Genomic DNA, 22,339 nt, shown 5'->3' on the forward strand with positions numbered 1-22,339 from the left:
TTGTTTGTCCGTCTCTGTTTAAACAAGTAACAGCGCTGGAATTTTTGTTGTGTCCCCTTCATGCCTCTAACCTCTCTACTGGCCCAACTTTGTCCTTAAAAGAATTCCAATATTTAAGATACTCAGTAAAATAAGAAATATCACTAAGATATTATGTAAGTCTGGTTCTCCCAATTTAGCTTTTTGCTCAGTATTCAAAATACATCCACTAATGTTACATATACTTTCTGCTCATACTCCAACACTGTTGTTGACTCTCTAGCATGCCTCTTAAAGAGGCTATACCTGTATCTTTCTGTAAGGTACACTGTGTCGCATACTTACATTTACTGTATGACACTACATCCTGCTTTATGTATTGGCATAGTTTTTCTTTGATTCTGCTCTTTGATATTCATATGGATTAATGAATCATATAATGCTGACAATTATATGCAACATCTTGCATTAAAACTTAATGTTATGTGCAGACAAACCAAGTTAAACATGTTTAGTTACCTATGTTTTATAAGATACTGTATGCCTGATCAGAGGGCATCATGTGGTAACATGCATAACTGTGAGAGAAAAATACAGAAGCTATAATAAAGGACAACATATCTGGTCTTCAGCCCTGCTAAAGCATTACTACAAATTGCTCCTCATAGAAACACACAACCATGCAATGCACTACTTTTTCAGTGACCTAGTTCCCTTCATAACACTTTGCAGCCATAGGCATAGGGCTGCACACAGAGAGAACAGGAGCAGGGGTGGATGCAGGGAAACTATAACAAAGAGAGGTAATGCAAATCAGTAAAAAAAAAAATGCTAAGAATGACACTAATATTGGTTAGGGTGGTAAAGGCAAAGAGGGAACAGTCACTGTTGGTGCTGGCAAGATTGATAATGAGGGAGAAAAGCAGTGTGATGGAGAGGAAGAGAGTGGCAGCGGGGGAGGGGAAGAGGCACGTGGTAGCCGGCACAGTCTCCACCATCCCTGTGCAGTATTTGTGTTAGTGATGCACGGCAGCCATTTTGATCTGCAGCCCTCTTTGTGTGCTGAAATAGAGGGCTCAGGGAGGTCTTATGTGTGAAACTATTGTGCCAGGCTACAAATACTGACTTCCCTGTAATGGACACAGGCAGAAATATTTATTGATAACATATAAAGGAGTGGAAGATATGAAGTAGAGAGACAGAGAGAGTGATCTACATTAGTTATATAATGAATGACAAAGGGATATCTGAAATCAGGACAGAGATTGAGTGTGTTGTGTTTTAAAAGTGAAGCTGTGGTCAAATGGACATAAATAACATTGTTGCTATGATAATGCTTGTGGTGAGGAAAATAAAGGCATGTGTGTAAATATCTTTAAAATGTAGTAAAAGTAATGCTTCTTTAGATAAAGGGTGCTTGATGCATGAGTGCCGACTAAATGCTTGCATGATGTGGTTGAGGATAGTCTGTATGCTCAGGTTTGTCCAGTACCAGAGGAAGCATCAGATCAACCACTGAGTTTCTGGTCGCTCTGGGTGGTGTATGTGTTTTAGCAGGGGGTGTGCATGTGATAATAGAACCTGACAAACTACAAAGCAGAAACTTAGGTTAATTGTGTTAACCCGCATATCCGCTAGAAGCAATCTGTCATCATTATCAGTCCACATCTGTGTTTTAACTATTATGTCTCTCAGGTTTGTTAGTTGTGAAGGCTTTTACTGAGTGCCATAAATTCTTTTGGCCACGGTCTCCATAGGGGTCAGAGCGCACAGAAATGTCTTTGCAGGCAGCTAAATGATTCAGCCTGTTGTGCACCCGGTGCCCCTACAGTGTGTTGTTGTTTTATCTTGCTCTTGTTGAAGAAACTTACCTTGGAGCTGTCATATTCATGTTCGATCTTACACAAAGCCCCAATCATCAGTGTGCTAAACTTGTTAGTGACCACAACTATAATCTCATGCAGAAGCTCATGGTTCCCACAGGCCCACAGTCTTGTTTAAGTGTCCCGCCTTCCTAGCCAAGCTGTCTGGTGAGCAGCTGTGTGCCCATGTGTATGCCGGTGGGGCTCATCAACACACTGCACCGCGTGTGTTTGGGGGGATGTGGTTAATGTTTGTACTGTATGCTCACTTGTGTTTTTGTTTACAAGATGTCCCAGATATCTGAGATACTGTGGACCTTTGAGTGTGACTTAATTCCCACAGAGCAGAAATGCTATACTTTAATACACTTATGATTATATCAAGCTCCAGTTCATAATGATTACTCCACCTCCTGCCTGTCCCTCTGGGACTGTTGTTTTGTTACTTCATACAAAAGGGAGCATTTAAACTCAAAGGGGCAAGAAGTTAGAGAATATCCTTAAACTTCATCTTTAAATTCCTGTCCAGCAAGCATGCACACAGCTTAAGTGTGTCAAACAATACAAAACTATTCTGTAGCTGACCCTGGCTTTGTCTTTCACTGTGGAAGGACGGCGAGTAAAAAGTATGTTTTTTCTTAGAAGGACATCATAACTTGCCTGTGAAGCCGTTATTAGTAGTGAATATATTTAGCATGTAACTGTCATTGATACAATGCTTGGCCAAACATGTAGAGATAGAAAATGTATTAGTTATTATGTTGCACATATTTTGACTGTGTTCCCCAGGTGCATTAGATTCATGTTAGGACCTGATTTGTGCTCAGTGTTTATTTATAAGGAACCCGAACAGAAGACAAGCAAACACATGCATACTATAATTAACTGTACCATTCTTTGCATGAAGTCAGGTAGACCAGACATATGTTTGCTTAAAAACATACAAAAGATATTGTCTTTGGATGTGTGTTGGTGTCCCGGAGGTGGAAGTATGGAGTTCTGCACTGGCTGACTCTCTGGGGAGGATTACACCAGGGATTAGCTAGAACACCGTTATGTGGGCCAATGGCAAAGTTGTGTCAAGCACACAAAGATTCAGAAACATGTCCACATAGTTTTTACAAAAATCTGATGTTATCTTCAGGTCATGATTGTATGTGTATGTGTGTGTTTCATTCTCCTGATCAAGCACACAAGTCTGATCAAACCATATCACATCCTTAATACTTTTAATTTCATTCAGAAGGACAGAGCCTTGTCTTCTAGTGAAGATGTAGCGTATTATAATTATTGTGATATTGTTGTTACATTATATAACTTCTATATGATTGTTAGGCATTATGTTGACTTTATTATATTTTGTCCTAATTGTGAATTATGCTAACTAAATGATTTATTTACCAGTTTCCCTTTACTCAATTAGTCAACACTGTGTCAAATTGTAGCTAAAACTGGGTGGCCACTGTTCAGCAGTCATTCTAGGTTTCCAGCAGGCTTTCTTTTTCCTCCTGATCTCATTTTCTGTATCCCTCCCCTCCCCCTCTCCAGCTGCACCACTCTGCTGCAGAGAGAGAAAGAGGAAAGGAGACAGGGAGAGGGAGATTGCTCAGTGTAGGACATTTTGTTCCGTCTATAAAAAGTAATTGCACATCATACGATGTAATTTCATCTGTGTAGGTCACCATGTTCATGACAAGAAGAAATATCTATTTTGTATCACTTTTGATCCATTTATCAAGAGATTCTTTATTGCCCAGCAGTACATAAATATGTGCTTTGTTTTATCAACATATCATCAGTGTACAAATGAGTATCTGTCTGAGCATCATGCCTCTTCCTTTCCTGTGTCATCTGTGTTGCTTGATAGCTCTTTTTTGCCACCGTTGCCAGCTCACAGGAAGCAGGGTGGGATGAGAGCAAGCAAGGTGGGATGTGTTACCATAGCAACAAGCTGACTCACTGGCAGGACTGTACCATTTTTTCATTGAGCCAGAGGGGGTCAGCAGCAGATGCAGCCTCTGAGCTGTGATGGCTCCATGCATTTGTTGATAGAGAGAATAGGAGACACCCCTGCTTTTTGCAAATAGGTGCATCATCCTCACACCAGGGATGGCAGATGATGGAGAAAGAGGAGGAGGAGAGGGTGATAATGGGTGCTTTTGATATTTGGCTGCCCTGTTTGTCTTGCCTTCCCCTGTTTTAGCAAACCTTTGTGCACGATGAGAGTACTGAAACATATATGAGCTTAGATTAACCAGTTTCTTGTTAGATTCTCTGTTTCTGTTATATGAAAGGAGCAACAGCCTTTTTTTCTGATTGACCTATTTATTTTAGATGTATGAGTCTTTTGGACCAACAATGTGATGTTATATTACTACTTAAAATGTGTTAATGTGCACAAACAAAATGTTTATGGTGCACAGTGTTCCATTTAAACTAGAGCTGGTCTAATGTAAAAAAAAAAAAAAAAAAAAATAGATGCTTTGTCTAAGAGTCTGAAATTTGCTCTCTCAAAGACATTCATACACACATCAACTGTGACAAACACAGGGTCACAGAGCGAAGAATCTCATTAATAAAGCATGGATTTGTCTCAGGGCATCGCCTTGAGGCCCCCTGCTGTTGCTATGAGGGTAGTGGCTTTGTGCAGCAGTGCAGTGTTTTTGTTGTGATTCATACATTGGTGGTGTTAGCAGGGATACCAAAGTCTTTAGTTTCCTCACTAATTATTGTGTCAGTGCTCTAATTCAGGCTGAAGTCACTGTATCATACCAAAGTATGTATATGCCTCTGGTTGAAAGGGGAGTTGATTGTTGTACACAGTTTCTATTGTAGAGCTTCATCTAACATACTAAAACTATTTAGTGAATGTTTGTTGAAGCCTGGGTATATTTTTGGCAAAGCAGCCACAGTGAGCTCTAATTTTGGACTGTGTTCTGTCATTCTCTGTCAACTTCAATAGAGCTGTCTTTCTCAACAACATTATGTCTTTTTTTTTTTAGTTTGATACTTTGGCTCTGTGACCTGGACTGACACCCAGCTTGGTTCTCTCTTTCATCACTTAATGCCATCACCTGTTCAGTATTGTACATAAATAACTGCATCATGTCTTTGTATTTGTTTGCCATCTGATAAACAATAAGCCTTTACACGTTTTGTTACAGTATGTGCTGATGAGCGCTCAAGCTTATAATCATTATTCCATTGAGTGAAGGCTGACACGGATACAGATCAACAACACATACTTGTTTCCACATTTTTAAACTTATGTGCACACACAGTGGACTGTTTACTGTAACAATTTATTGTCAATGAAAGCATGACAAACACAATCACAACCCCATTTGTTGTGAGCGATGTGGTAAGTATGATGGTTGATGTACTTCCCAAAGCCAGACTCTGACGCAGACCACCAGTCTAACTGACATCCTTTCCCTGTTGTTTTTCTCTTTCATGTGTCCCTCATATTGCCTGGTGCTGTTCCTGTTTCCTCCCTGACTTCTGTTAAATCTTGGCTCACCAAATAAGGTAAGAAATAGTTCGCATCTATATTGTTCACAGCAATGCCATCAACACACAGAGTAGTACAAACATTTATGATTCTACAAATAGATTACTGATGCACAGACAGCTGAATGTCATATTTTATCATCATGACGATCACGATCAGCATGCAGTGACAGACTTCAAACACATATGCTATAAATTATCGCGGTTCAAACATCACACATTGGCACTGAGTCAGGTAGTTTTCCATAACCCACACATCTGTTTACATAACTTGCCAAAACATCTGTCACCACTGAAGATTGCTTCAATGAAGCATTGATGTACGGACTTTTTGTTGACAGCAGTTCCTGTGTGACAGTGTGAGCGGAGTCATGCTCAAAATATGATGTGATTTGTTTTTTTTCTGTCCGGGCTGTTACACTGAAATACACTCATCATCACAATGAAATAACTTAAGATCTATACTGGAGATAAATGGACAATTAAATGTTTGTACTAGTCTCTTGGTATTAAATGATGAATCTAAATTTTAGATTATAATTTTTAATCTGACAATATTTTAGATTTAGTTTTTTTGCTCCTCTGCACATACCTTCTTTTTCAAGATGCCACAGTACTTTACATTTTAACAACACTTTTAATAAGGCTTATATGGTTTAAGGAAAGTATTAGCTGTTGCAGTAATTCATACCTGAATGAAGTTGCAGTGATTATAATGTCTAGTATAATATATTAGATTTGAGACTGTGTTATTGTACTCAATGCACCATCCACTTTATATTGTCCATCAAGCAAGGCATTAACAGCCATTGAATAAATTATTGCATTGCAGTGAGTAAAGAAAGTACCACATAAGTTACATTATAAAAATGCAAACCATGTGACACAAACAGCAGAGGAAACTTAGTTAAACTTAGTCAGAGGGGAAGCAAGTAAGACCAGCAAAGTCTTGATTCAACTCTTGTAAGGTGGTCTTCATACACTCTGTATCAGGTTTAGTTGGTATGCCTAGTTGAAAGTAATGTAGTCTCAGACAGCAACAATAAATACATACAATAAATCATACAAAGGCTATAACGTTCAGTTTTGTCAAAACTGTTTTAGAGAGGTGTTAATTCAACTGTATGACCGTTTTGGAATATTACAGAGAGGTGTTTCAGTTATTTAGTCTGCCCTCATTGATATAAATAGGGTGGACAAAATAATAGAAACTTCTGTTGGTACTATATGATTCATCATAAACTGCAGCCTCCAAATTGTCCATGTAGTTGAATCAACTACTCCACAAACAAGCACACAATTTCAACAATAACTAAACATTTGAACCTTTATACGATGTATTGCAGGATTGTTGCATTAGACTGTATTAGTTTTAGCTCAGTGTACCAAATCAACTGAAAACTGGTTATGTGTAACCAAGGTAGACAAATACTGGAAAAACTTTTTATAAAATGCAGACCAATACCACACACTACAGGTTTAACATATACCATACAACTAATTTAACACAAAAACATACTAACAAACTTATTTAGTAGTCTCATAAAAACATAAACATACATATGTTGTGTATTAATTCTTGTATTGCATTGTTTTACACCCCATGTGTTGTTTTTATTCTAATCATTTGGTGATCTATGTCTGTATGGGTTTAAATGTGCTTGTTTGTGGATGTGTGTTTGCCCAGTGATAGACTGGAGATCTGTCCAGCAACTTCAGCACTTTGTACTTTAGCTCAACACCTGACTGTAAAAACATGCAATATGAATTCAAGGTTTCAATGAAATGCATGAGTGCTTCCAACTGAGGTCTACAAATATCAGCCTTGGAAACAGCATACCACTAGTGAAATAGCATCAAAAGATTCTTCAATGGAGAAGCACTGACCTCAAAAATTATATTCTTATCTAACATCTCTGAATGTTGCTTTGTCTTGGCATAATGTTCCTAAGCTTTATTATTTTAAGTGGGATATTACATTCTTGAGCTTTTTACTTTTATGTCCGTATTTTAGTGTACATTTTTATTAGCTGCGTATTTATTCCTGTATTATGTAAGAAAACAGCCAGGAGCCTTAGGGTTTGCTGTCCTGGCTGCCTGATGTCTTCAGTGAGAGCCTATGAGGCTGACTGCCTCTCCAGCAGCAGCATGCAGCAGCAGCAGTTGGCCGCCTGTGTGGCGCTGTCCACACTTGTGGTGCTGAAAACGACTCCAGCGCTCTCTCTCTTCCTCTCTCTCTCTCTCTCACTCACAATGTCTCTCTACATCTCCATCTGTCGTCCATCTCCATTTAGAGCAGATGACAATGGAAAACAGTTATTTATTGAGTTTTTTAACATTCATTTATATTTGATGTATTGGATTAATTCACCATTTGCAGCACCGAATTTACGTGTTTTCAGCTTTATTATTATTTTTATTTATTCTATTTCTATTATTATTATTATTATAATGTCTGTTTCCAGATGAGACATATTGCATTAGTGTGCATGATTTTTATATTAAGATATGATTATTGGTGATGACCAAACGTGTGTTTGTGCACCGTTAAGTGCAACATTAGGTAATTTGTCCTTAAAATATGTCATAAGTGGTCGGCCAAAAGTTGGTAAGATATAGGCTCTGTGTGTGTGTGTGTGTGTGTGTGTGTGTGTGTGAGAGAGAGAGAGAGAGAGAGACAGAGACAGAGACAGAGAGAGAGAGATTGCCTTCCTACACCATCTGCGCTCCCCCTCCTTTTCATTTGCTCTACAGACCTCCATACGGGTATTTCACGTTGGCTGCTGACAGTATTAGTTCTGAGGCTCGTTGAGAGCTGTGAAGACGTAATGACGTACACTGGCTGCATTGGCTTGCTCTGGCCACAGGAAGGCAACGAAGAGCCTTGTCAGCCACACAGGCATGTGCAAGCATGCAGGTACAGAAGACAGGCATACAGGAGGATAGATTCATTAAGACAAAGCATTATATGAGTGATCACATAATGATCAGTCATTCAGTTGTGTATAAAATATTGCACTTAATGTATTATCTACAGCTTTTAACAATAAGTAGTAGGCCTATATTATATAGTCTTATATTTACATTATATTTATCATCTCTCTCTATGTATATATACTCTATATTTATATACGTTTATCTACATAATGAGTAATTTGATGATATTTCACATTTTAGAGTCGCTATAACCCGGATAATATTTGGATGGATTGTTCTTTTACGTCACTGTTCTGTAGACGTGTAGTGATGCCAGGATTGGTGGGAAAAGATCAACTCTGTCAGCCAATGAAATCCAGCTCTGTACAAAGAGATCTACTCCGTCTCACCGAGTAGCTTCACCGCCGTAACCATTACCATGTTCTGCACAGGAGGAGAGGGGTGCATATGCAGACACAAAGCATGACTGTCGCTGTATATAGGACGCATCTACATTGGATTACAGACCACCTTTACTTAATCAGTTAACAAGTTGGGATTGGAGTGAAAAGATATGGGATTTATGGAACGAGGAATAATGTGGAACAAATTGCCTGCATGGCAGGTGTTTTTGTGGTGGCATCATTTCTTTCTCTTGTGGAGTACAATAGACGGACAGACTCGTTACAGCATCCCGGAGGAACTAAAACAGGGCTCTGTGGTAGGAAATCTAGCCAAAGATCTGGGTTTGGTTGTATCTGAACTGTACCGACGTAAATTGCGGATAACCTCGGAGGCTGGTAAGCAGTATTTTAGTATGGACTTGGGGAAGGGAGAACTGGTGGTGATTGATAGGATAGATAGGGAGGGACTGTGTGGACAAAGACCATCCTGTTTGTTGCCTTTGGAACTAGTTATAGATAATCCCCTACAGCTGCTTAGAGTCGAAATTGAAATCCAGGATACAAACGATAACTCTCCTAGTTTTCTTACAAAAGAGAAAGTGGTGAAAATTGCAGAGCTGGTCAATCCAGGCGCGAGATTTCCTTTAGAAAGTGCACAGGATCCCGATGTTGGCTCCAATTCTGTACGATCTTACCTCATAAGCAAAAATGACAATTTCAAATTGACTGTTAAAAATCACAAGGATGGAAGAAAAATCCCTGAGCTGGTCCTCGAAAAACCTCTTGATCGGGAAAAGCTGCCCGTACACAACCTTATCCTCACGGCTGTAGATGGGGGAGATCCAGTGCGCTCAGGGACATCTGAAATAACAGTAATAGTGCTTGATATAAATGATAATGCGCCTCAGTTTGAGAAAACTGTGTATGAGGCTAATGTCAGCGAAAAGGCAACACCTGGAACTGAAATATTACATGTTAAAGCCACAGATGCAGACGAGGGTTTAAATGGAGAAATTGAATATTTTTTTGCAGAGCAAACTACAGATCTGATTTTATCATTATTTGACATTCAACCATCTACCGGAGCAATTGTTGTCAAAGGAATTTTAGACCATGAAACGAACTCCTTACATAGATTTGACATAACTGCTAAAGACAAAGGTAATCCTGAGATGGACGGGCACTGTGGCGTTGAAATTAAAGTGTTTGACATCAACGACAATATTCCTGAAATAATTGTAACGTCTTTAACGACACCAGTTCCAGAGGATTCTCCAATCGGAACAGTTATTGCACTGATAAGTGCAAAAGACCCAGATTCGGGGGACAATGGCAAGATAACACTGAGCGTATCTTCGATGTCCCCCTTCAAATTAAATCCGTCGGTCTCTAACCATTATTCTTTAGTGACAAATGGGCCACTTGACCGTGAAAAAAATGGCCAGTATAGTGTCAACATAAAAGCTACTGATTCTGGAAAACCCCCGTTATCAAGTGAAAAAACAATAGTTGTCGAATTGTTAGATGTAAATGACAACCCACCAGCTTTCTCCCAAACTTCTTATGTCATTTATGTAAAAGAGAACAATCCTCCTGGGAAGATTTTGTGCTCAGTGTTAGCAACTGATCCTGATTCGGGTGAAAACGCCAAGATCTCCTACTCCATCCTGGACTCTAAAGTTCAGGACGTTTCCGTGTCCTCTTATGTTTACATTAACTCAGATAACGGCAGCATCTACAGCATGCACTCGTTTGACTATGAGAAACTGAAGGTGTTTCAGATTCAGGTTCAGGCAAAAGACCAGGGCTCTCCGTCTCTCAGCAGCAACACCACCGTCCATGTTTTTATCCTGGACCAGAACGACAATGCCCCTTCTGTTATTTACCCCTCCTCCGCTGCCCTGGGCTCCCTCTCTCACCAGAGGATGCCCCGCTCCGCTAAAGCGGGTCACCTGGTTACTAAGGTGACGGCCGTGGACGCTGACTCGGGCCATAACGCCTGGATCTCCTACAGACTGGCGGAGGCCACAGACGCCTCTCTGTTCACTGTCAACCTGTACACAGGGGAGGTGAGGACTAAACGCGCTGCGTCCGAGCAGGACGACTCCTCTCAGAGGCTGCTTATAGAGATCAAGGACGACGGGGAACCGGCCCAGTCCGCCACCGCCACGGTGTCCATCCTGCTGGAGGACGGCCTCCACGAGCCCATCTTAGACCTCCGACAGAAAGTGGCCGAGCCCGGCAAGAAAAATGGCAGAATCACCCTTTATTTGATTCTGTCTCTGGCCTCGGTGTCCGTGCTGTCTCTGGTGACTTTTCTCATCTTGACGGTCAAATGCATCAGGAGCAGCAGCAGCAGCGGTAGTTGCTGCACGAGAAGGAGCGACTGTGATGATTACAAGAACCCCAACAGAAACCTGCAGATTCAGCTCAACACTGACGGACCCATAAAGTACGTGGAGGTCCTGGGAGGAGACATGTTGTCTCAGAGTCAGTCCTTCAGGTCCTGCATGTCTCCGATGTCAGAGTACAGTGATTTCACGTTGATTAAACCCAGCAGCACCACCGACTTTAAGGAGGTGATCAGTGTTCTGGATGCGTCTTTACCCGACAGCACCTGGACCTTTGAGAGCCAGCAGGTGAGCTGAAAACAATCATTGTTTTTAATAGTGAAGGGAAAAAATGGACATTGTCATCTTTATTTAGTCTCTATCTATCTATCTATCTATCTATCTATCTATCTATCTATCTATCTATCTATCTGTCTGTCTGTCTGTCTGTCTGTCTGTCTGTCTGTCTGTCTGTCTATCTAATCTTTTGTTAAAATCTTGGAAAACTCATAGTAGGCATTACTGTGGTCTAAACAATTAAAATAATTGAGTTCAAGACAACTGTCAGTACACATAGTCCCATACTTGCACATTCTAACAGCCATATCTGAATAGTTCAGCACCACGAAGGTGGACAGCGACTCTTGGTGGAGTGCAGACATGCTCTTGGACTTGTGACCAAAGTATGTGTGTGAGTGCTCATGTTTTGCTTCTACTGTTGATGGTCTTTTCGGAAGAAAGAATGATAATGCAATTCCTTAAACTTGTTTCAAGTGATAAACAACTTCTCTCTCTGTGCAGATAGTGAATATCTACATCTGAAGTTTTATTAGCCAGTCTTCTTTCTTTCTTTCTAGTTAGAAATAAAAACTATTTTATAGTGACATGTTGCCTTTACATTGTTTCGTCCTACACGTGTCACAATATTTTCCCTTGGTTAAAGTGAGGGGGAACAAAGAGAATAGATGCTGCGACTTTAAGAGTGTCGATCAGTCTCCCTCTCATTGGATGGTGGAAATGGATGCTGTGCACCAATAGGATTCAGAACTGTACAAAGCAATCTAGTCCCTGCCCCCCATTCAGCCTCAGTGCTGTAACACGAAGAATGCAAAGAGCTGGAGGAGCCAGACAGCAATGAGCTCGTATTTTATAATGTGAAAATGTTCGATTTTTGCTTACATCCTTACTCAGTATTTGCGGGGGGGGTTCTATTGGAATAACATCTGCGACGATGGAATTCAGCATTTATCTATACAATATGTCGATTGGAATTAATGTGTTATAGCGGACCAAGGATGACAAAGACAATAGGATACCGAGACTGGAGATGGCTTGCGCTTTGGTGGCATCATTTCTTTCTCTTGTGGAGTACAATAGACGGACAGACTCGTTACAGCATCCCGGAGGAACTAAAACAGGGCTCTGTGGTAGGAAATCTAGCCAAAGATCTGGGTTTGGGACTATCAGACATTTTTGACCGTAAGCTGCGGGTCGCCTCTGAGGCTGGTGAGCAGTATTTCAGTGTGGATGCGGGGAAGGGCGAGCTGGTGGTGAATGACAGAATAGACAGAGAGGCTTTATGCGGACAAAGCGCCAGCTGTGTGCTACCTCTGCAGGTTGTAATTGAAGACCCATTACAACTTTTCCGTGTTGAGGTAGAAATACAAGACATTAATGACAATGCGCCTAGATTTCCATCAAATGATATCACATTGGAAGTTGCGGAATCTACGGGTTTAGGGGTTCGTTTTCCATTAGAGAGTGCCATAGACCCAGATGTTGGCAGTAATTCACTGAAGTCATACTCTCTCAGTAAAGATGAATGTTTTACTATTAAAGTTAAAGAAGTTGCCGGTGGGAGGAAAGTCCCTGAATTGATTTTGGCTAAACTATTAGATAGAGAGAAAAAAGCTGTTCATACACTTTTGCTGACAGCTGTAGATGGAGGCAACCCAGTGAGATCAGGCACCGCTCAGCTCTCTATTAGAGTCCTTGACAACAACGATAATGTACCAGCTTTTGAGAAAGCGTTATATAAAGTATCTATCAGTGAAATTGCTGCAGAAGGTGCTTTAATAGTACAAACAAAAGCGACAGACATGGACGACGGTCAAAACGGAGAGATAGAATACTCATTTGGAGCGCACACACCAGAGACTGTTCTCTCTGTTTTTAGTATTGATCATATATCGGGAACGATATTTTTGAAAGGAAAACTAGATTTCGAAACAGCTGCAAATTATGAATTAGACATAAGTGCGAAAGATAAAGGCACCCCGAGAATGGAGGGGCACTGTACTGTGCATGTTGAAGTTTTAGATGTTAACGATAATGCCCCAGAAATAATACTAACCTCGCATCCAAAGCCAGTGCGCGAAGACTCGCCTGATGGCACCGTAGTAGCTTTGCTCAGTGCCCGAGACCTTGATTCCGGTGTTAACGGTAAGGTAACATTACAGCTTCCGAAGAAATCTCCATTTACGTTAAAACCCTCGTTTTCTCAAAATTATGCCCTGGTTACCAGTGGTGCTTTAGACAGAGAGAGATTCTCACAGTATGATATTGAGATAACAGCCACTGATTCAGGCTCTCCTCCTCTGTCCAGTAAGAAAACTATACCAGTCAGCATCACTGATGTGAATGACAACCCTCCTGTATTTGCTCAGCCCTCCTATAATGTGTATTTAAAAGAGAATGGGGTACCAGGCTCTATACTGTACTCAGTATCAGCATCTGACCTGGATTTTGGTGAAAACGCCAAGATCTCCTACTCCATCCTGGACTCTAAAGTTCAGGACGTTTCCGTGTCCTCTTATGTTTACATTAACTCAGATAACGGCAGCATCTACAGCATGCACTCGTTTGACTATGAGAAACTGAAGGTGTTTCAGATTCAGGTTCAGGCAAAAGACCAGGGCTCTCCGTCTCTCAGCAGCAACGCCACCGTCCATGTTTTTATCCTGGACCAGAACGACAATGCCCCTTCTGTTATTTACCCCTCCTCCGCTGCCCTGGGCTCCCTCTCTCACCAGAGGATGCCCCGCTCCGCTAAAGCGGGTCACCTGGTTACTAAGGTGACGGCCGTGGACGCTGACTCGGGCCATAACGCCTGGATCTCCTACAGACTGGCGGAGGCCACAGACGCCTCTCTGTTCACTGTCAACCTGTACACAGGGGAGGTGAGGACTAAACGCGCTGCGTCCGAGCAGGACGACTCCTCTCAGAGGCTGCTTATAGAGATCAAGGACGACGGGGAACCGGCCCAGTCCGCCACCGCCACGGTGTCCATCCTGCTGGAGGACGGCCTCCACGAGCCCATCTTAGACCTCCGACAGAAAGTGGCCGAGCCCGGCAAGAAAAATGGCAGAATCACCCTTTATTTGATTCTGTCTCTGGCCTCGGTGTCCGTGCTGTCTCTGGTGACTTTTCTCATCTTAACGGTCAAATGCATCAGGAGCAGCAGCAGCAGCGGTAGTTGCTGCACGAGAAGGAGCGACTGTGATGATTACAAGAACCCCAACAGAAACCTGCAGATTCAGCTCAACACTGACGGACCCATAAAGTACGTGGAGGTCCTGGGAGGAGACATGTTGTCTCAGAGTCAGTCCTTCAGGTCCTGCATGTCTCCGATGTCAGAGTACAGTGATTTCACGTTGATTAAACCCAGCAGCACCACCGACTTTAAGGAGGTGATCAGTGTTCTGGATGCGTCTTTACCCGACAGCACCTGGACCTTTGAGAGCCAGCAGGTGAGCTGAAAACAATCACTGTTTTTAACAAAGGGTACAGGAAATAACTAAATTGTACAAAAGTTTGTTATGAAAGTCAGTCAAATGTGGAAACATAAACATCTATCTATCTATCTATCTATCTATCTATCTATCTATCTATCTATCTATCTATCTATCTATCTATCTGTCTGTCTGTCTGTCTGTCTGTCTGTCTGCAGTAGGATGTCTCGCTTGGTCAGCATGTCACCCCCATTCTTGCTTGTTTTTACACGTTTTCATTACACATTTTTGCAATGTTTATTTAAAATTTCATTTAACTTTGGGAAAATACAATTAATGTGCAATGGATGCATTCAGATGCGGTTGCGATAGTTTTGTTGCATTAAGGCATTACTTCTGTGTTCCACTTAGACATTTGAACAATTCAGCACCACGGGGCGGACAGCGACTGTGAAATACTGCAATCTAATCATTATTTTTGCGTCCACAGTTTCTGTGATGCAACATTTTATTTTATCGTTTTAATTTGTTTAATTTACTGCGTGCAGGGTGGATTTCATTAATCATTTATGTTTGTCAAGGACAAGGTTTTTCCTATTATTTGATATTCGGTGTGTGTGATCATCCCAAATGAAAGCACACAAAGAGAATAGATGCTGCGACTTTAAGAGTGTCGATCAGTCTCCCTCTCATTGGATGGTGGAAATGGATGCTGTGCACCAATAGGATTCAGAACTGTACAAAGCAATCTAGTCCCTGCCCCCCATTCAGCCTCAGTGCTGTAACACGAAGAATGCAAAGAGCAGGAGGAGCGAGACAGCAATGAGCTCGTATTTTATAAGATTTAAACAAATGAATTTTATCTTATAGCCATGCTGAAACATTATAGTAGTTTTTCTTTTGGGGTATTTCCTACTCTAATGGATTCCAACATTATTTTTAACAAGATCTTTATTGGAATTAATGTGTTATAGCGGACCAAGGATGACAAAGACAATAGGATACCGAGACTGGAGATGGCTTGCGCTTTGGTGGCATCATTTCTTTCTCTTGTGGAGTACAATAGACGGACAGACTCGTTACAGCATCCCGGAGGAACTAAAACAGGGCTCTGTGGTAGGAAATCTAGCCAAAGATCTGGGTTTGGGACTATCAGACATTTTTGACCGTAAGCTGCGGGTCGCCTCTGAGGCTGGTGAGCAGTATTTCAGTGTGGATGCGGGGAAGGGCGAGCTGGTGGTGAATGACAGAATAGACAGAGAGGCTTTATGCGGACAAAGCGCCAGCTGTGTGCTACCTCTGCAAGTAGTTGTTGAGAACCCTTTGCAGTCTCATCGAATTGAAGTGGAAATAAGAGACACAAATGATAATTCTCCTAGTTTTCCTACGCAGGAGATTAACCTTAAAATACCAGAATCAGTTGCGATTGGCAGACGTTTTCCATTGGAGAGCGCAGAGGACCCTGATGTTGGAAGCAATTCTTTGAAAACATACTCTTTAAGCAAAAACGAGTATTTTTCTCTAAAATTTAAGGACACAAAAAATGGTAAAGCTATCCCAGAATTGGTTTTAGAGAAGCCATTAGACCGTGAAAAGAATGCTCTCCATCAGCTGCTGCTGACAGCATTAGATGGGGGAAATCCTGTCAGATCTGGAACCTGTAAGATTGTCATTACTGTACTTGATAATAATGATAATTTTCCGATATTCAATGAAAATGAGTACAAAGTGTCTTTAAAAGAGAACAGCACCAAGGGAACATTCGTAATCAAACTCACAGCCACAGACGCTGATGATGGTCTGAATGGCGAAGTTAAATATTCTTTTGGTTCTCGCACTCCAGACTTTGTGTTATCAACATTTGAAATCAATGATGTAACAGGAGAAATTGTTTTAAAAGGAACTTTAGATTATGAGAGTGCTAAATCATACCTTATCGATATAACTGCTAAAGACAAAGGCATTCCCGAGATGGAGGCTCACTGTCGTGTACACTTGGACGTAGAAGACATAAATGATAATGCTCCAGAAATTATGCTCACTTCCAATCCCAGTCCTGTACGCGAGGACGCACCAAGTGGGACAGTAGTGGCTTTGATCAGTGCACGAGACATTGACTCCGGTTACAACGGTAAAGTGACATTACAGCTTCCTAAAGGTTCTCCTTTCAGTCTGAAACCCTCGTTCTTTAATAATTATGAACTGGTTACCAGTGGTACTTTAGACAGAGAGAGATTCTCACAGTATAATATTGAGATAACAGCCACTGATTCAGGCTCTCCTCCTCTGTCCAGTAAGAAAACTATACCAGTCAGCATCACTGATGTGAATGACAACCCTCCTGTATTTACTCAGCCCTCCTATAATGTGTATTTAAAAGAGAATGGGGTACCAGGCTCTATACTGTACTCAGTATCAGCATCTGATCTGGATTTTGGTGAAAACGCCAAGATCTCCTATTCCATCCTGGACTCTAAAGTTCAGGACGTTTCCGTGTCCTCTTATGTTTACATTAACTCAGATAACGGCAGCATCTACAGCATGCACTCGTTTGACTATGAGAAACTGAAGGTGTTTCAGATTCAGGTTCAGGCAAAGGACCAGGGCTCTCCGTCTCTCAGCAGCAACACCACCGTCCATGTTTTTATCCTGGACCAGAACGACAATGCCCCTTCTGTTATTTACCCCTCCTCCGCTGCCCTGGGCTCCCTCTCTCACCAGAGGATGCCCCGCTCCGCTAAAGCGGGTCACCTGGTTACTAAGGTGACGGCCGTGGACGCTGACTCGGGCCATAACGCCTGGATCTCCTACAGACTGGCGGAGGCCACAGACGCCTCTCTGTTCACTGTCAACCTGTACACAGGGGAGGTGAGGACTAAACGCGCTGCGTCTGAGCAGGACGACTCCTCTCAGAGGCTGCTTATAGAGATCAAGGACGACGGGGAACCGGCCCAGTCCGCCACCGCCACGGTGTCCATCCTGCTGGAGGACGGCCTCCACGAGCCCATCTTAGACCTCCGACAGAAAGTGGCCGAGCCCGGCAAGAAAAATGGCAGAATCACCCTTTATTTGATTCTGTCTCTGGCCTCGGTGTCCGTGCTGTCTCTGGTGACTTTTCTCATCTTAACGGTCAAATGCATCAGGAGCAGCAGCAGCAGCGGTAGTTGCTGCACGAGAAGGAGCGACTGTGATGATTACAAGAACCCCAACAGAAACCTGCAGATTCAGCTCAACACTGACGGACCCATAAAGTACGTGGAGGTCCTGGGAGGAGACATGTTGTCTCAGAGTCAGTCCTTCAGGTCCTGCATGTCTCCGATGTCAGAGTACAGTGATTTCACGTTGATTAAACCCAGCAGCACCACCGACTTTAAGGAGGTGATCAGTGTTCTGGATGCGTCTTTACCCGACAGCACCTGGACCTTTGAGAGCCAGCAGGTGAATAATTTTCTTTCTTACATTTCTCTGTTACATACAAGATTCCCTTAAGTTCTCGTCTTTCCTCGGGAGATTTGATATGATGCTTACAGTCTTTCAAGACACTAGCACATTATGGTTTATGTTTTTAAAGTTATTTTTAAGTAATGAGGTGTTTTTGGTGTATAGAAATACTGTTGGCTTAACTGATATACGAGTTTTAGCCCATATGTAGCATTTTGACATACTAAAGCATCACAACTATCACATGCTGCTTCAGCACATTTCACAGTTTCAGATCTACTGCTGTTGGTTGCTGTGGGGCTTCGTGAGAGTCTGTTTTGTGACTGAAAGCTTGTCTGATTCAAACTGCAACGCAACATAAGCCACTGCAATACGTTTGACTAACTAGCAATGATTCATGATGTTGTAAGCTATTCATTTAAAATTTTAGCATAGACTGGAAGTCTGCTGTTCCATTTAGTTTTCTTTGAGTGTGAACTTCATTTTAGACGACTTCCAACATTAATGTGAATATGATTATAGAAACCGTAATATGAATGAATTTAAAGCAATTTTAAAATCATGATTTAAGACTAAATGTATTTTAATTTTCATAAACGCCTCCAATTTTATGCAACTGCTAATTGTAAAAAGCTCCCAAATGTATAATTTCATACATTTGTCAATTTCGGTGCTGGGACTGTAACACAGCGCTGTTTTGATCTTATTGGATGTAGGGGAGATGCTGTGGACCAATAGCATTAGGAGTTGTACAAAGAGATCTACTCCCTCCCCCATCCATCCTCGCCACTGTAGCCAGTACATTGCTTCGAGCCCGAGATGAGAGGAGGATGCGTTTAAATACTCAGAGTAAATAACATAGCTTTCATTTGCATCTAAGGATGCATAAAGATGGGCATTTTTGGAGTACAGCAAGGTCTTCGTTGGTGGATTTGTACATTGGCTTCTGTGTCCTGAATAATATTTCGATGGGAAGAAACATCGTATTGTAACGGACCGGGAATGACAAAGAGAATGGGATACCGAGACTGGAGATGGCTTGCGCTTTGGTGGCATCATTTCTTTCTCTTGTGGAGTACAATAGACGGACAGACTCGTTACAGCATCCCAGAGGAGCTGGAACTGGGCTCTATGGTTGGAAATCTAGCCAAAGATCTGGGTTTGGGACTATCAGACATTTTTGACCGTAAGCTGCGGGTCGCCTCTGAGGCTGGTGAGCAGTATCTCAGTGTGGATGCGGGGAAGGGCGAGCTGGTGGTGAATGACAGAATAGACAGAGAGGCTTTATGCGGACAAAGCGCCAGCTGTGTGCTACCTCTGCAGGTTGTAATAGAGAATCCACTACAGTTACACCGCATAGAAGTAGAAATAAGAGACGTAAATGACAATGCCCCTAGCTTTCACAAAAGTGATCATATAATAGAAATAGCTGAATCCACCGTTGTAGGTGTGCGCTTTCCCTTGGAGAGTGCAGAGGATCCCGATGTTGGAAGTAACGGGTTAAAGACGTACACATTAAGTAAAGATGATTGCTTCATTTTAAAAGTTAAAGAAATTGAAAATGGACGTAAAATACCAGAATTGGTATTAAATAAATCATTAGATCGCGAGAAAAAATCCATTCACAATTTATTTCTTACTGCTATGGACGGAGGTAATCCGGTCAAGTCTGGAACTTCAAAAATAACCATAAATGTGCTTGATAACAACGACAATGTGCCATTATTCGAAAATACTTTTTATAAAATTGCTGTTCAAGAAAATAGTTCAAACGGTTCCTTTGTAATTACAACAAAAGCAACCGACATAGATGAGGGTCCTAATGGAGAAATTGAGTACTCTCTCGGCATACATACACCACCATCAGTTCTGTCATTATTTCATATAGATGCTGTAACTGGAGATATATTTTTAAAAAACCAACTGGACCATGAAACTCAAGCCTCATATCGTATAGACATCAGTGCAAAAGACAAAGGCTTGCCTAAAATGGAGGGTCATTGCAGTGTTCAGGTGGATGTTTTAGACGTAAATGATAACGCCCCAGAAATTGTGCTGACTTCTAAACCCACGCCTGTGCCTGAAGACTCTCGCAGTGGGACAGTAGTGGCTTTGCTCAGCGTCCGTGACCTTGATTCCGGTGATAACGGTAAAATAACATTACATCTTCCCAAAGGTTCTCCCTTTACTCTTAAACCCTCGTTTTCTAATAATTATGCCCTGGTTACCAGTGGTGCTTTAGACAGAGAGAGTTTCTCACAGTATAATATTGAGATAACAGCCACTGATTCAGGCTCTCCTCCTCTGTCCAGTAAGAAAACTATACCAGTCAGCATCACTGATGTGAATGACAACCCTCCTGTATTTACTCAGCCCTCCTATAATGTGTATTTAAAAGAGAATGGGGTACCAGGCTCTATACTGTACTCAATATCAGCATCTGATCTGGATTTTGGTGAAAACGCCAAGATCTCCTACTCCATCCTGGACTCTAAAGTTCAGGACGTTTCCGTGTCCTCTTATGTTTACATTAACTCAGATAACGGCAGCATCTACAGCATGCACTCGTTTGACTATGAGAAACTGAAGGTGTTTCAGATTCAGGTTCAGGCAAAGGACCAGGGCTCTCCGTCTCTCAGCAGCAACGCCACCGTCCATGTTTTTATCCTGGACCAGAACGACAATGCCCCTTCTGTTATTTACCCCTCCTCCGCTGCCCTGGGCTCCCTCTCTCACCAGAGGATGCCCCGCTCCGCTAAAGCGGGTCACCTGGTTACTAAGGTGACGGCCGTGGATGCTGACTCGGGCCATAACGCCTGGATCTCCTACAGACTGGCGGAGGCCACAGACGCCTCTCTGTTCACTGTCAACCTGTACACAGGGGAGGTGAGGACTAAACGCGCTGCGTCCGAGCAGGACGACTCCTCTCAGAGGCTGCTTATAGAGATCAAGGACGACGGGGAACCGGCCCAGTCCGCCACCGCCACGGTGTCCATCCTGCTGGAGGACGGCCTCCACGAGCCCATCTTAGACCTCCGACAGAAAGTGGCCGAGCCCGGCAAGAAAAATGGCAGAATCACCCTTTATTTGATTCTGTCTCTGGCCTCGGTGTCCGTGCTGTCTCTGGTGACTTTTCTCATCTTAACGGTCAAATGCATCAGGAGCAGCAGCAGCAGCGGTAGTTGCTGCACGAGACGGAGCGACTGTGATGATTACAAGAACCCCAACAGAAACCTGCAGATTCAGCTCAACACTGACGGACCCATAAAGTACGTGGAGGTCCTGGGAGGAGACATGTTGTCTCAGAGTCAGTCCTTCAGGTCCTGCATGTCTCCGATGTCAGAGTACAGTGATTTCACGTTGATTAAACCCAGCAGCACCACCGACTTTAAGGAGGTGATCAGTGTTCTGGATGCGTCTTTACCCGACAGCACCTGGACCTTTGAGAGCCAGCAGGTGAGCTGAAAACAATCATAGGCCTACTTTGTGATTTTATATGCTTGTATACACATCTTGCAAACGTTAAATACTGAACTACCCACTGATAACATGGTGTTTTCATGGTGCTTAAAGCATGTGGTTTAAGTATTTTGTCGTGCATTTGCTTACTTGTGTGGCTACAGCCGCTAAACGTGGAGTTTGGCGTTCAGTGATATTTCCTCTTGGCTGTCCTACACGTAGTTTATTCTCACACCATCCTGTCAGATTATAATATCCTTTTGTTTATTCCATATTATCAATTTAGTAATACAAACATTATATTGGGATGCTTATCTCTACGTCCTGATAATGAAAAACATTACATGCTGTTGCTCACGTACTTTCTTTTTCCAACAAGGATTTTAACTGTTAACGTTTCACACTATCTAATATCTATTTCTGCTTCAAGGGTCTGAATTGTTTTAAAGATAACATTTTGCAGTTCGCTCTGTTTGCCTTGTACTGTATTTAAGGAGTTATGACTTTCGGGATTTATGAAAGCTCCTTTTGTATTTGTATGAATGGCACTTTGTTTCAGCACAACATTGTTGGACAGCGAAACGTTGAATGAACTTGCTTATAACAGGGTTAAACTGCTTCTGGTAACCAAACTGTACAACACTATCACTTTTTCTGATTCAAATAACTTAAAAAAAAAAAAAAAACTTTAATCAAGCGTTCGTATA

General features: G+C 42.1%; 5 protein-coding genes across 7 annotated transcripts in view; all 5 read left to right on the plus strand.

Moving 5' to 3' along the window:
• Positions 1-22,339, plus strand: part of LOC139206758 (protocadherin gamma-C5-like) — a 110,369-nt gene that overhangs the window by 56,666 nt on the left and 31,364 nt on the right. The window lies entirely within an intron of this gene.
• On the plus strand, positions 8,758-11,319 carry LOC139207561 (protocadherin gamma-C5-like). The gene has a single exon (XM_070837299.1). It carries the CDS (start codon positions 8,842-8,844, stop codon positions 11,317-11,319), a length of 2,478 nt encoding a protein of 825 aa, XP_070693400.1. The 5' UTR covers positions 8,758-8,841.
• LOC139207562 (protocadherin gamma-C5-like) lies at positions 12,276-14,759 on the plus strand. The gene has a single exon (XM_070837300.1). It carries the CDS (start codon positions 12,276-12,278, stop codon positions 14,757-14,759), a length of 2,484 nt encoding a protein of 827 aa, XP_070693401.1.
• Positions 15,696-18,248, plus strand: LOC139207564 (protocadherin gamma-C5-like). Its single transcript, XM_070837301.1, has 2 exons — positions 15,696-18,170; positions 18,243-18,248. The coding sequence occupies exons 1-2, from the start codon at positions 15,696-15,698 to the stop codon at positions 18,246-18,248; spliced, it is 2,481 nt and encodes an 826-aa protein (XP_070693402.1).
• Positions 19,176-21,638, plus strand: LOC139207565 (protocadherin gamma-C5-like). The gene has a single exon (XM_070837302.1). The coding sequence runs from the start codon at positions 19,176-19,178 to the stop codon at positions 21,636-21,638; it is 2,463 nt and encodes an 820-aa protein (XP_070693403.1).

The sequence above is a fragment of the Pempheris klunzingeri genome, chromosome 9 (assembly GCF_042242105.1).
Source record: "Pempheris klunzingeri isolate RE-2024b chromosome 9, fPemKlu1.hap1, whole genome shotgun sequence".
In the NCBI taxonomy this organism is placed as follows: domain Eukaryota; kingdom Metazoa; phylum Chordata; class Actinopteri; order Acropomatiformes; family Pempheridae; genus Pempheris; species Pempheris klunzingeri.